This window comes from Lottia gigantea (genome assembly GCF_000327385.1).
Source record: "Lottia gigantea unplaced genomic scaffold LOTGIsca_15, whole genome shotgun sequence".
Lineage (NCBI taxonomy): Eukaryota > Metazoa > Mollusca > Gastropoda > Lottiidae > Lottia > Lottia gigantea.
In genome coordinates, this window is record NW_008707797.1 from 2,187,128 (window position 1) to 2,203,266 (window position 16,139).

Genomic DNA, 16,139 nt, shown 5'->3' on the forward strand with positions numbered 1-16,139 from the left:
TTTCAGGGTAAAAAGAGAAAATGACAGAAATCAAATAGGAATTATTGTCAATACAATTATTGATAACAAAAAGAAAGAGACATATGATTTGAAAATTTCACCTGCTTTCATACATCTTCACCTTGACAAAGCCTTATTAACATCTCTTCTTTCTAAATTAAAAACTCCCATTGAGTCCCTTTCACTCTGACGTGCATTTTGTGATGTTATTAATTTTAATAAATGCAACAAAAACAAACATGCATTGTGCATTTGACAGGCATTACAATATACTATCAATGATTTATTGTGATTGTTTATTGTCTATTGTTACCCCAGTCTCCACCACCAGACTACTCTACCCTTACTTTATTTCTATTATTTTCAATAAAATGTGCAGAAAACAAACAAATACTGTTTTTACCATTGTTTTCCCCCTCTCTCTCCATTTCCTCTCCATCGTCTTATACCAATTACTCGCAATAAGTATATGCAGTAAACAAACAACTATTGTTTATTTTGACGTGTGAATTTCCATCGGTGTCTATATTATATTATGTTAATATAAATTTTAGCCTTGTGATATTGTTTTGTTTACAAGATATTTCAATAATCTACAAGGCAAAAAAAATATATATACCATAGCCAGATGGGCTTGGTCTTTTCCGGATTTCTTATTAATTAATTCGCTTCAGAGTCAATTATTTAACTGACATTAGTAATTATAGTCCAATTATCTCAAAAAGCAATCTGTCTTTGAATCCAAATTACGGTGGAGAAGAGTAGTATGTAAAACTCCATTCATTTCATTTCATTTTCAAACAAACAGTGTGTTTTTTGTTTACGCATAAAAGTTGTTTAAGAAAAAAGACAATGCAGTGTGCAATATCGGAAATGAAATAATTCGTGCTATCTTGATGCTGACAAGTTACTCTCTGTAATTGTGTGTTGTGTTAATCGGTTGTTTTTTTTGATAAACTGTATGATAAGTATGATAACTGATTGGCAATTTGCATTAACACGTTTACAGTGAATTATCAACAGGTTTGGTTGTTAGCGCATCTTTAGATAAACGTATTTGTAATGTAATTGTTATAGTTAACGGAATGTAAAGACAATGATTACTGTCAGTTTTTATGGTATGATAATTTTTTGCCTGAAATGTTTTATAAAACTTTTTGTTTTTTAGTAGATGTATGATAAGTATGATAACTGATTGGCAATTTGCATTAACACGTTTACAATGAAATATCAATAGGTTTGGTTGTTTGTTCATCTTTATTATTGATAGTTAACGGGGTGTAATAAGGTTGTTTACTGTCAGTTTTTGCAGTATGTTAATTGTTTAAATATTTGTCTAAAACTGCACCGTATGACCTAAATCATCCTTCTTTCCTTATTGTTTTTGTACTTTTATGCAGAATCAGAAAGTTCATTTGTACCATGGAGTGTCAATCCCAAAAGGCCACCTTTACTGAGAAAAAAAGAATCTTCGGCCTCTTGAAAGAAACGCAGTCACATTCGGTGAAGTTGTCGTCCTGTTACTATATAATATTAATTGTAATATGTCTCTTGAGTACTGAAGGATTGACCATCATTATTTTTTTAAGAAAAAGAGATCAAGATCATCTTCATTATGTCAGGCCATTACGAACTGCTTCAAATACCTTGCCTTCATTAATCTCCTTTCTTTTATCACGGAATGCAGCCATTTGATTGGATTGTACGCCAGTGAATCCAGCCAATCAGAGCCCTCCTAAATACGACTTTAAAGCATTATGTTTAATGTTAACAGAGGTCTCTGATCGGCGGTATTCGTTAGAGTAAAATCCAATCAAATCACTACATTTGCAAAAAAAATGGTGGAAGTCAAGGTATTTGACACAGTTGCAATAGCTTGACACGTGAAGACGGATCAGGATATGCTCTGAAAACTGTACAAAGCAGGATGTAACAAAATGAGATATGAAATAATATAAAATAAAATTGTGTTCTAATCTTTTATTATATATTATCCAGATTTTATAAAAAAAAAAAAAGCTCGGCGATACCGGTAATGTCTCTTTGAAGATCCGGGTTTGATCGTGGTCACGACCGAGATCTAGGGTTATAATAATCTACTATCACGTCCGCATCTTCATCTTTTATTCAACAACTTACAGGACTTGAATGTTTATAAAAAATCTTATGATGATTTATTCATTAAGTTTGATGGTTATACCGCAGTTTGGAGTAACGTTCAACGTTTAACAATAGTCGAAAATAGCATCAGTTTAGTATATTAGTATACAGAGGCTATGTGGGAGTCATTTTAAAACAAAATAATATGATATATAGACACAGCTTTATGGAACAAAAATCACAATCACGTTGTGTGCAACGTTTCGGCGTGTTTCCCCATATCATATATGGTCAACATGGCATATATGAAAATTTTTATACTAGATAAAAAAAAAAAGAAAAACAAATATGTAGGGAAAAATATATGGCCTATGAAATGTAAGTTGTCTCTCGGTCTGCGATAATTCTTTAAAATTGCTAGCACTTGTATGAAGACCCACAACTATCACCATACCAGATATTGGTTTTTTTTTTCATTCATCATAATTTATTTTCAAATTATCTTACCACAATGTGGGTTTTTCTGTAACTTCACATTGCAAGCCTTTTTTACCCTGGATTTTTAATGATAAATTTCTCATTGGGTCTATAAGCTTATTATTTAACGTCACGCCAAAGGTATCTCACCATACTAATTTAATCTGCGTATTTTTCTATAAACAAGTAAAGACGGTATGTTACCTTGCCACTGGCTAAAATAATAATCACGAGAGTGATTGGTCAACATCTGAGGCAATGGTCAAACACTGGTCAGATGTTTATTTCATTCATTTCATTCTAAAATAATCTCTAGCGCAGTGGGTTCGAATCTTCTTCCACTGTAGACAAAAACCTAATATGCTCAGTGGCCCTTCTAGGAAACATATAAGGTGAGGGAGTCTAGAAGAGGCCACAAAATAATCCTGGGGGACCACAGGCAGTGGCGTTTCTAGGAAAAATTAGTTGAGGGGACCGAGCAGGGGCCACAACATTTTCCAGGGGGCCACAGACTATGGTTTCATTGTGTAAATTGATAAAAAAAATTAAAAGTGGGATGGCCAAAGCAAAGCCAGTGTTGGTGTTGGTGCATCATTCATATATCAACTGATCTGGAAACATTGTGGGTCATGATATCTTTTAGTGGAAGGTGACAGGCAATTTTGTGACAAACCATTCAAGAAACGGTGCTATTCGGCCATCATTTGATGCTATTCGATCAAAACAATACACATTTTTAATTGAAGCATCATAATAACATCATTCGTTCTGGAAACATTGTGAGTCAATGAATCATTGATAGTTGAAAGAGAATACGTGATGGCGAAAATAGTGGCAGCCCTTTCAAGGAATTGTGCTATTCGACCATCATTGGGTCATTATCCGGTCAATACAAATTAACAGTGTTAATTGAAGCATCATCATAACATCCTGTGAACATTTTAGAACGGATTACGTGATGGAAGCGCGGTACATCTTTCAAGGAACTGTTGTATTTCACCTCCTCTTGTTTCTATCCGGTTGAAACAATACAAAAAACTTTAACAGTGTTAATTGAGGCATGATTACAACATCCCACTGAAAGCATTGTCGGTCAGTGTATCATGGATTGCGTAATGAGGAAAATAGTGGAGACCATTCCAGGAACTGCGCTTTTCCAATACCATTTGGTGTCATCTGGTATAAGGTTTTATACTCTCTTATAGAAGCACTGGCCTAGGTCACAAGTAGGGACCCTGGATTTCAACATTGGAATACATAAATTTGATAGGAAATTACCCACTTCTGAAGAGATTTACAAGATGATAATTCAAAATAATTCAAAAATGCAAAGGAATTGTTTCAGGGAGTTAATGAAAGGGGGTCTAATATACCTTGGACAAGAACATTACTCAGATTTTTATGCCTTTTGTAAGCAGTCACCAAACGTTTAGTATAGTATATGGTATTAAAAACGTTTGACAAACACAGAGGCATTTTTAGCTGTAGAATTGTAGGTGGTAACGAAAGGTACATTTGATTGTCATGCTGTATATTTAGGTCGTTGTGTACAATTGTTTGTAATTGACCCTTCTAGAAACTCTCACTTTGCAATCGCTTAAAATTAATACATATTTTTTACAGTGTTAATTGAGGCAAAACATTTTCAGATCTGTACCATTGATCTTTAACATTTGCAAAAGATGTGTAAACAGGAAAGGGTTGGTTTTAAATCCAAACAACCAAACCGCACTGGCAACCTTAACCGGAAATAAGAAGTGAAGCTAGAATTGGTGATGTTAATTCAAAGTATCACAGAAACTATTTAGTCTAGCGGGATTTGTCCGTCTTTTTGGCACTCGATGGTCAATATAGTGGTCATTGGAAGGAGTTATCTGATCGGGATAGACTGAGCTGTTCCACTACCAATGGGGCTTAGTCGAGAGCTGATTCTGAGCTGATTTCTGGGCCAATATGTTATTGTTTTTTCATGCCTACCAGAGTCTACTCAAATATCTTGGTTATTATCTTTCTGGGAAGATTCGTACCGTGTGTTTTTGGCTTGACTTGATTAATGAAATAAAAAGTCACAGGACTTTAAATCCTTGCAACCTTCTTAAAACATAGATGCCAATTTCTTTCTGTAAAAGTGGATAACGCCAACCCTTCCGGAATGTACAATGTTCTCGTCGCCATCAGTTCAATGGTGTTAAAGTTAGATCCCCATTTCATTCATTCAAATACTTGTAAATTGGTTTCCTCGGCTCAATAGCTGTGAGAAACTACACCTTCTGATTGACCGAGAAAGAAAGTGATATTGTTCTCGAGTGCCTCCCACCGTTTATTACATGGTTTCTATTTAATATCGAGCAATCTCACATCATCAAGACCAGAGAAGCCTTTTTTACAGGTTAAAAGTTCAACAACTGTTTTATTCTGAACTGGGTTGAAATAAATTCAATACGCTACGAGATATTTTAGATCTGCAAAAGGTTGAGACAGAAACTACGAAGATAATACCATAATAATTTGTTACCACCTATCCAGTGTTATATCAGTGAGTAAAACCAACTAACATCAGCTGATTTGGATGTCTTCTCTGGTGCCTCGTATTTTAAGCGGACAACGTCATACAGAATATAGGGCAGCGTAATTAGCCCTATCATTTACGAATTTCAACTGTCAAGGGATTTGCAGCACAGACAACGGAAAGTCGGGTTAGAAAATCAGAAGATCCTAATTCTGGGCCGCCAGCTCTCAGTTTCTAACAGCAATTCATACCACCGAAACCAGCCCAGTAGCAAGTACAATCTGCTTGCTTGGTGCACATTCCCCTACATGTTAATGGCGAAAGTCTAGAGCAGTAGCTACATGCAATAAATTATACAACAACCTTGCAAATAAATCGATGCACACACGGCAGGAGTTTTGGATTCGTATTGTGCTGTCTGAAATCGTTGGTTGCGTTATTGTCGAATATAGAGTAGGTCCCTATTGTGTTAAAACTAGCGGTAAATTGTCAAGTTTTGTGACCCCGATTTACTCCAATACCACCAATTGCCTTGACTGACGAGTGACATCGTAGCTGTTTCTGCACATTAAGACAAAATTGTGTCCATCATTGACCCCTGTGTTGTGTATCGCTAGCACAGACCGTCCTGAATGACATTCAGACGTTTTCCAGAGAATTAGATATGTCGTTTTAAGTATACCATATATTTCAATCAGCAACTGTAAATATATTGACAGTAGTAAACAATGGACATCGTATGGTTTCTTCTGAATGACATATTTATCATATCAGGATCCGTTTAGAGAAACATCGTACTACACGGTAAACATCATCTTCACAATCTCAAGCTTTGTTTGTGAAGATGAGTAATCACATGATTCGGGGTAAACTTTCAGACCTGGCACAAATTGTAGGCTGAGAGAGAGTATTTGTCCAGACATAAGATCGCACTTTTTATGTCACGAACTCCTAAAAACCTATGATTTGTTTGATATCGTATAATCACCAATTCCGTATTCAATGCCAGATCATACACTGTTGCTGCTGGGTTTGTCTAAGCTCCCGGTTCCCAACCTGTGGTGTTTTCACCCCCTGGGAGTGTGGGACTAGGGTGTCGGGGGAGAAGAATTTTTTTGAATTGAGAAAACACCTCACATCATCACAAGCTGAAAATGTGGATGAAACAAATTTTGGGAGAGTGAAAGGTCCGGGTCCAGGGGGTGTGAAGTCTGGGAAAGGTTGGGAGCCACTGGTCTAAGCTAAGTATCTATGCTTTACATTTTGAGTGGTCAGAATTTGCTCATAATATTAATGTTATTACAAAAAAGTAATAAGGGTCAGTTGATAAAATTGTCTGCTGTCAGAACTGGCCATGCTAATATCAAATTTAGAAAACGAAGCAAGGGTCAAGAACAAGAATTGACCTACATGTTATTTGACCTCAATACCAAACCCTTTCATTTTCAGACAATTCTAGATAACGGTCAGATAATGCTATCTTAATCGTCGCTTGGTCAACACATTTTTCTTTTCTTTATCTATGTCCACTTGAACGATTGACCACTTGGGCCGAGATAATATACCATACATATTACAATTTAATACAGGTTTCAATAAAACTGTGGGGTTCTCAAGGGCCCTTCACCCTCCACCAGCGGTTTTCTTGACCGAAATAAAAGTACATGGAATGGCAGTGAATGTTATATGTTTTATCAATTGGAACACTTGTAATTTATCGTTCTTGTCTTTTTAAATAAGTTTAAGAATGAAACGTACCAATAAATCTAAGAAATACTTAGATTTCTTTTTTCCATTCCTAAAAATAGCCCTCGTGGTGTAGAAATGTAGGACGTAAAACTCCATTCATTTCATTTCTATTCCTAAAAATAGAAACGAAATGTCCATATTTCTGAAGAAGGGATAAAATAAGTACCAAAATGGAATGACGAGAGATGTGTTTCCTGTTTAGACCTGAATCTCGGACTATAACCTCCACCAACCTGCAATAATCTACACCAAACGATAAGGTGTGATTGAACTCACATTGAAAGAGTTCTTTAACACTTATCAAAAGAAGAATGGCCCCGAGGACTGAACTGACTGTATTGGTTTCTAAATTACATCACGCGTCCGTCTAAATAGGGAGTCAGTTTCAATAAAGTGGATCAAAATTATTTCTAGAAAGTAGACGACCTTGCCTCTAATCTGTTATCATCTTCAGTTCAGACTCAAAGACCTCGTCTGTCTCTCCGGGCTTGCCTAATTTATGAAGAATCATTGCGTTTTCTATGAATTAAAAAACCAACAAACAATACAGTTTCATTACCTGATCGGGAATTCAAAATGTATCGAATTCAAAATTTTCTGAGCCATATAGTGAAATCTATCAATAAGATTGCAAATTTCTGTTGTTTTTGTCCACCACCCTTCCTTAATAGTTAATAAAGGGGTCAAGTGATAAGAGTGATAAACAGTAAACAATACGATGATATGATATGATATTCCATAAAGTAACATGATGAAACTATAGAGCGACACCCCCTACGCACTCCTTTCCTATACCGTTAGGGCCTCAACCACCCCTACGCCCTACCACTCCCTATAAAGCCAGGAATATAATAAAGAGGTAAACAGTAAACGAGGCTATGATATGATACGATAGTAGATACTGTAATCTGGTGTTACTAAAGAGGAACACCGCCCTTTCCTTATCTATATGATTAGGCCTACAACCCCCACCCCCGACCCCTCACACCCCACCTTCCCCCTATCTATATAACCTGTGATTACAATAAAGAGGTCAAGTGATATACAGTAAACAAGGCTATGATATGTGATACGATAGTAGATACTGTAATCTGGTGTTACTTAAGAGGAACACCTCCCTTCCCTTCTCTATATGATTAGGCCTACAACCCCCAACCCCCCGACCCCTAACACCCCACCTCTCCCATCTATATATAACCTGTGATTATAATAAAGTGGTCAAGTGATAAGAGTGATAGATATAGTAAAGAAGATCATGATATGATAAAATATTAAAATCTGTAATCTGTTGTAACTACAGATGAAAGGTTAGGACATGTAACTACATGTACTTACGGATATTACTGACGTGGTGGGCTAGAATGACTTCTCACCCGTCTGCAAGTGGGGTCCTTGGTTTGGGTTTCACAACTTCGTTTCATATGATCTTTTGATCATCGTTTGCAAGTGAAGTATATTTAAAATGAAATATTTTTATCGTAAGTCTTGTTGAGATATAGGGGCCGGAGACATTTTTGGTTGGATTTTAAGGGATGGAATAGCGTTTCAAGTCTTTTTAAACTTACTATAATATCAACTTAGACGATCGTTACTGTTATAAAGATCATGGTAATTTCTGTTTTATTCAAAATTTGATTTTGATAAATGTATTTTGTTAGAAGTATCTAATTATTATCTATAGTCATTATCTCTACTGGTAAATACTGTGTAAAGATAACCTGACACGGTCTGCTCTGTTAAACTATTACACAATAAAACTGATCTAAATACACCTTGACTTACAATGATATCAATGTCACCTTGTTTTATTTGTGACCGGGCAACTTTGGATAAGAGGGCGGCACTACCGATTTTGTACTCTTATAGATGCACTATTGTTTTGACCAATCATACCCGAGTGTCAGGAACGGGAATTTTTAGCCAATCAGTAATAGTGTTCACAGTTTTCGAAATTTGAGCCTTTCAGGTTGTCAGTGGAAAACGTTTTTTTTTTTTTTTAAGGGCGTAAATTCTGCATTTTATGCATTTTGAAAGAGAGCGTATCCTTCCAGGAAATTGCATATTTCCACAAAAACATTGCCCTGATTCAGTTTGATTGATTGTTCTGTTCATAAATTATGTTAGTGATTTATTGCACTGAAACTTTTTTAAACGCATATCAAGATACTGCGAGTTGTTTTACGTCTAGAGTAACCGTTCTTTCATGCGGATATCATCGACATAACGACGTTATTAGTTATAATTTAGAAACGATTCTACATCCACTGGTATTTGAAATATTTCTTTTTTATTCTAAATTCACTTAATTAATTAATCATTAACAAGTCCAAATCAATATTTCCTTCTCTTAATATAGGGAATCGAACCCACAGCACAAAATTGTTATAAGCTAATTGAAATCAAATATAGTTTTATCTCAATTATCTTTTACTAAATGTTATAAACAAAATATTAGAGTGCATGTTTCGATTTATCGAGTCCTCGTCGTCTACTATTAACAGTACAAATAACCTCTATGCACTGAATTAGAACTGCATTGAATTGAGTTATTGATGTTGTCGTCTCTTGATAATAAAAGAAAACAGTTGTCATCCGGGTACATGTTTATCAATCTTACTAGTTCACTAGTCACATATTGCATCAAATATAAACTTCTATGGGTACTTTTAAATCGACCTTAGATTATTGTTAGGTCTGTTGCAACAAAGGTGGTATTACTTGTAAAAGTTTTATATACCGTACACTAAAATCTGTATTTGTAGATCGACCTGAATCTATTGCAAGGTCTGTTGCATCAGTGTTTTTAAAAACGCACACAAACAAAAATCGGGGAGATATCTACTTGTAAGTTTGAGATTCTGTTCTTCATTTTATTTACATACAGTAAAATCCCTCTAAACCATCCACTCTGTAATCGACCGACGTCCCCTATAAAGAGCCATGTATTCTATCGCATTCTGGTGGTAGTGCGCAAGTCTTGAAGTTGCGAATAGGCGATACAAATTGACTATATATAGGTTTGGACAAGATTTGTTATAGAAGTGTTCTCTGATTTGGTCTTTTTGACAAATTCTATTTAGCTGTAATCGATGCAGTAAGTGTGGGCACTACGAAGTAAAATATTAACAGGTCGTTGAATATTCATAAGCACGAAGTATTTTTATAAGCTAAATAGAATCACGTACCATATAATTTGGTGCATGCGGGTCACCGCTTAATCGTGTTGAATGTAATGTACTGCCTTTAAAATCAATTGTGTTTTCTTTCTCCTTAATGGAAGGCCCCATTATTGAAATAAAATGAAGTTTCTAGTCTCAGTTTTCTGTTCTTTGCGGGTAGCTCATTGCATTAAGAGGCACGCAGCCAGAACTTAGCAAACGCCTGTATTAATATTTGCCTTTTGATTGCCGAAAACCTTAAAAATACATTGTAAAGCAAACCTGGGTAGAGCAGGAAACCAGCCGACTCCATCATTGATCCCCCATCATCCCAGTTAACAAGACCCTTGAGTTACAGCGGGATCGACCCCTCTCCCATCCCCAACCCCATTTTTTTAGTTTTCAATTAGCAACCCATTCCACATACTCTGGGGTTCAACTCGAATCATGGTCAACGACGCTGGATAAGCCTCCGTTGTTCCCAGATAGAAATTCCATGACCCTGAGATCTATCCTAACTACTGGGTTCGAGTGCTCCAGTCCTCGGTGTGGCCTGCTCTCGCTCGAATCCCTGCCACAAACTCGGTGGGCCATGTTGACAACGCTCAGTACAGATAGTTAATAGTTAATTATGTCACTGTATATCGTGTAACTTCTCAGTGTGCTATAAGTAATTTATTACCTTATATAATACGACATGAGTAATATTACTTAAAATATAAAACATAAAATTTTACAGTCCGAACAACCTTTCTTTGCTTTCACTTCCAGCTTGACGTGTCTATGGATCATTAGGGGGGAGGGGCTGTGTTGAGGACACAGAATTTTCAAAGGGGATACTTTGAAGGTTGGCAAGAGGAGGAGGAGGTGAGGGGCGTGGGGGGGTCAGGGGGTGTGAGGGTCGTAAAGACTGGCCATATCAGTTACCCTTTCGTAAAAACAGCACTACTCACATCGTCTACAAGTCTAAGGATATATGTCTAGTAACGCCTATGGGAAGTTTTTACATTGCTTTACATAGTTGTGTCAGTTCAGATCTGCAAGTTTTGGCGGGAACCCATCCGTTACGTATCAATTCAATAAAGGGTCGTGTTTCGGATTTGGTAATAAAACATGTACATTATAATAAACATTATTGAACATCTACACGCACATAACATAATAAATAATGTAATCATTAAATCATACTGGTAGATATCGTAACATATTGTATAATTATCTAGTTTATGGATGTCGTCTCATAACTAATCAGCAGCTTGAGCTAGGTACAGTGGCAGTTCAGTGATACTCGGGAACAGTGACAGGGTCTGTTAAAAGAAACAAAATAACTGAGATTTCTAAACTAGTTATGACATTTTTGCCCAAAAAACTAGCTTTCGAGGCTGCCTTTGGTTCGCAAACGTACAATCCAATCAAAAATGTTGCAGTCAGTGCTACAAGAGAGGTGGATATTGCAGTCAAGATGATCGCATTAGCTGGACTTTGGAAAGATTTATTGTTATTTGGCACTGTGATAGAAGGGGATCAATAATGACAATTTCCAGTCAAAAGTCACACACAAAAAAGAATACTTTGGAAAAATAACGATGTCCCAAATGAGGGCTAAACTTATCAGCCACGTCTCAATTTCACTTTTATCTAGGCCAGTTAACCTAGAAGTCGAGATATTATGTAATACTGAGTTCCCTGGGACTGATTACAATTGATAACAACATAACAAGGCGTCTTGTGGATAAAATGGATCGTTTTTATCTTATCTTTAGAGAAAGTACAAAATAGTCAATATTATAACCTACTTGTTCGGTTTAAAATATTCAGGAGGTGTGGCTAAATTATTTTAAGGGCATGATTCAGTCAGTGCTCAAGGAAACTGAACTGACAAAATCCACTGTGCAATATCTGCACTGATTGTACATCCACTGATCAAGTTCAACTTTTCAACTTTTCAACAAAAACCAAAACACAAGGATTGATTGAAAGATTGTCTGGGAGTGATCTACATTGTTTAAAAATCTTTCTTACATAAATAAATTTAGATTCGATATTTTAAAGCCCTTCCTATTAATTTAAATATTTATTGAAATTTAAGACAGACAAATAAATATTGAGATTGTGGATCCTTACTTTATATCCGGGTATCATCAAGTGGAACCTTGATCAAACGAGGAACGGTTAAGAAGGTAGGGGGGATTGAGTGTGGAGGGTCCACGTCGGCTGCAGGGTGGGACAGCTTTATGTAAGCTTGTAGCTATAGGGGGGGCAAGGGGCAAGGGGCAAGGGTCAATGTACCCCCCCCCCCCTCCCCTACCCCCTTTTTGAAAAAATCGATTGCTCTCCTTACAACGGATCATTTTCATTATTACAGCACCCTACACCAGTGCCCCTTGAGATATATCGTCTGGCTACGAGTCTGATTAACTTTATAATATTTCACAAGACCGTCACTTTAAAACATGTTCTATATTATTTTTAATAGAAGCAGGTTGATTTTGTTGTTTACTTTCTTCTAGAAACTCAACAATCCGACCGACTAGGAACTGGTAATTACTGGCAAATGAAAATATAACCTCGGGCAGCTTTATAATCCATCCTTCAGATCGACAGACATTTCAAGAGGTTTATCTTTAATTCTAGGTCTTCACGACTTCTTGTAGTAAGATTATTTGTCAAAAATCTATATTATATATCATATAAGAATTTAACCTCCATTTTCGATCTAGCTCTTCAATGAGGATTTTGTGTCCGAAGAAGTAGGCCTATCGGAAGGGAGACTTCGTCAAAAGTATCTAATTTTAACTCAATAGGGCCTACTGTCACGCTAACCCGGGGTTATAGATTTCTATGAAAATGGTATTAAAATAGTCCTTATGTGGCAAATATTATGTCTGTGAAACCTGGACAAGTTGAAAAAATCAATTTCAAAACTGTTAACCTAGCTTATTGACGGGCCTGTATCGCATAATACCCATTCTCAATAGCCAAGATTGGTGTCTCTGCTGGTGGGTCAGATGTCAATTTTCAAACAATTAGCTTAATGCTCTTTAGCTTCAGTGAATTTAAGATTCAAATCAATTTATATGGGGTACTCGTCAAGGGAACAAAACCCCTTTTTGATCGCCTTTTGTATGATTCTTAAGAATTGCTGTAGTCTGTGGCATCCTTTTTAACGATGCAAGGGAAATAACTCCAGTTAATAATAACGACCAATCAGATCACGTATTGCCCAACAAACCGGAAGTCGTCCTTTTAGTAAACATGGTGGACTGACAAATAGGTTGAAGAAAATAAGAGACAAAAATGCGTCTTGAGAAGTGTTATTTCTGTTCCTCAACGATCCACCCAGGCCACGGGATTCAGTTTGTTAGAAACGACTGTAAGGTGGGTCGAATATCTATTTAAAAGACCTTTTGTAGAGTGAGAATTAACAAAAATTAAGTCCCGAACGAATTCGATCATCTGTAATCGACCACGTGGTTTTGTTTACAAAATATGCATGTTGATTGTTGGTCCAATTTGGCTCTTCAAGTTCTTTAATGTTTATGAAAAAGAATTGTATGCCAAATCTCATTGCCTAATTACGGTTATTTCTTGATCAATCGGCAAGATTTGAATAAAGTAAAAAAGTCCATGAATTGATCAAAAACCTTACTACTTCAGTAGGCCTGTGATGATGTGGTTCCCACTTTAGTCTTTTTAATCCTGGTGATTGACTCATCATGAACTAATTAAAAACCTGTTAATCTTAGGATAAATATATAATAGGTCAATCATTTGTCATACGTCGCTAATTGGCTACACCATACTGGTTTTAGACAGATCAATTCTTGGTACATTTTACATGAAACACTAACTACAATTTATATGTCTTTAGTGAGTTTTTTGTCGTCTGTTAGTCAATTTCTGAACCTTTCTAAATGCCACAGACACTGTTGCTGAGGTTCGACCAAGTGTGAGCTTTCATCATGTATGAATAATAATGTTTTTGATGTTTTCAGATATTTAAGTTCTGCCGTGGTAAATGTCACAAAGCCTTTAAAAAGAGGAAAAATCCAAGAAAAGCAAGATGGACTAAGGCATATAGGAAGGCTACTGGAAAAGATTTGGCTGTGGACCCATCATTCGAATTTGAAAAGAAAAGAAATATACCCATTAAATATAATCGTGAATTATGGAACAACACAAGTAAGTTTGAGTTAAGCAGCCATCAGAGGGGTCAGATTCCAGCATATATTGAGCTAATACGGTGCCATTAAATTTAAAGCATCTGCCTGTCATTGATACAAGTCTGTAGATGGTGGCATATAATATAGTATCTATATTGGACAGAACTCTAAATGATAAAGGGCACAAGTTTTTGCCAGTTTTATTTCCTTGTTTTCGCCCTTCAGAATTTAATTCTGTTTTCCTTGAACCATCCCCAGAGCTTCATTCAAAGGATAATTAATGTGTATATTTTTGTTGTATTTCAGTTAAAGCTATAGACAGAATAGATAAGATTAAATTAAAGAGACAAGGACAACATATTATAAACAGGTAATGTATAGTATAGTAGTTCTACAAAATCTCTCTATACAATACGATACAACTCTACAGTGATATTTTAGATTCAGCTTCATGGTTTACTATGAATCTCTGACAGTGAAAAAAGCTTTTAGATCTATCCCAAGACCTAACAAGCCAATATTCTTGTCAGTCTTATTACACCTTTAGGTGCCTTTATTTCTGAAATCCAATATAACAACACACTGGCAAAACATTGGTAGCAGCTAATAAACTATTCACATTAGGAAGTGTATCAATCATAAATGAGAAGTTATCATGAAAAGTGGTATCAGGTGTCTAGATAATTTCATGATGAAAGCTAACTGTTTGTTTTCTATTTCAGATTAAAAGAAGGAAAGAAATTACGAAAGGAGGCTGATGTCAGAGAAGTTGATAAAAATATTCACCTTATCAGGGCTCCGGGAGGTAATTACCACTTGTCTTATTGTCAAAGTGAATGGTATTGTCTTAAGATCTTCTAGCATGTAGAAGGTAACATGTAGCAAAAGCATCTAGCCATTTAGATTAAACAATAAACTGATGCCTCATGTGTTACAATCTGTGCAAGTTAAGGATCCCCGTAAGAGTAAGAAATCAGTTAATAAATAATAGGCCAATGAAATGCTGCTGTCTTTTCAAAAATTTTCCCTCACTGCATACTGCATGGCATTGCCTATCTTCATAGCCAAAAAGATGCATACAATTAGGATTTCATTTCATTTGTGTAGTATTCATAGATTTTTAGTTCCTTAGGATTGGCTTTAAACAATACAAAATAATCATTATATTTTTCAGCAAAAACCCCAGTACTGGAGAAGAAGATGGTGGAAGTTATTATGCAGGATGATGATGAAGATATGGAGGACAATTGAATTATCTCCCTTTCTCCTATAGACTTTTTAACTGTTTAAAAAAATCATTGATCAGGGCCTTTTCATCAAAAAATCTTATGTTAAGAATTTGTCGTGTGAATGTGAAATTTATATTAAGATATTCCATACATACAACCTAATAATTTTTGTGTGAAACTGGCCCCACACTTTTAAAAACTTAACTTGGGATAACTTAGGTGTCCCATTCTTATGATTGGTCAATAACAAACCTTGGTGTTAAATTATCAATCGAACAGGGTTTTGTTACCCAAAAGAAATCTTACAATCAATTTTGTCATAACTAGGGTATTTCTCATTTTAAAACTATCTATTATTGTTGTTTGTTTTGTCCCTCAATCTTGTGTACATTCAATCACCAGGAGCCATTAATAATAATAATTTGTTATAAATCACGATAATGACAGAAAAATATTTGTGAACTATCCAGTTGCCAATAAATTATTGGAACCATGTTTATATTCAGTTGTCTTTTTCACCCGAATCTAAACAGTCCCTTTAAGCCAATGGTGACATAATCCAAGGGAAATTATCATTGACAAGATGTCACTAGTTGCACCGGAAAGCGCCGAAACTAAATCCCATGGACCGGTATGCAATCGATAGAGCACTTAGGCTGTGACTTCGCGGAAAGCTTAGGTTCCACAATCTATTCGAACAGAAAGTCTAGCTCACTGGTCACGAGCTGAATTGACAATTTATCGTTTCAAGAGT

At 35.9% G+C, this 16,139-nt stretch overlaps 1 protein-coding gene across 1 annotated transcript; it reads left to right on the plus strand.

The window, feature by feature from the left end:
- Window positions 1-13,250: 13,250 nt before the first annotated feature.
- LOTGIDRAFT_203563 (hypothetical protein) lies at window positions 13,251-15,882 on the plus strand. Its single transcript, XM_009050485.1, has 5 exons — window positions 13,251-13,371; window positions 13,989-14,175; window positions 14,463-14,526; window positions 14,879-14,961; window positions 15,331-15,882. Exons 1-5 carry the CDS (start codon window positions 13,291-13,293, stop codon window positions 15,405-15,407), a joined length of 492 nt encoding a protein of 163 aa, XP_009048733.1. The 5' UTR covers window positions 13,251-13,290; the 3' UTR covers window positions 15,408-15,882.
- The last annotated feature ends 257 nt before the right edge of the window (window positions 15,883-16,139 follow it).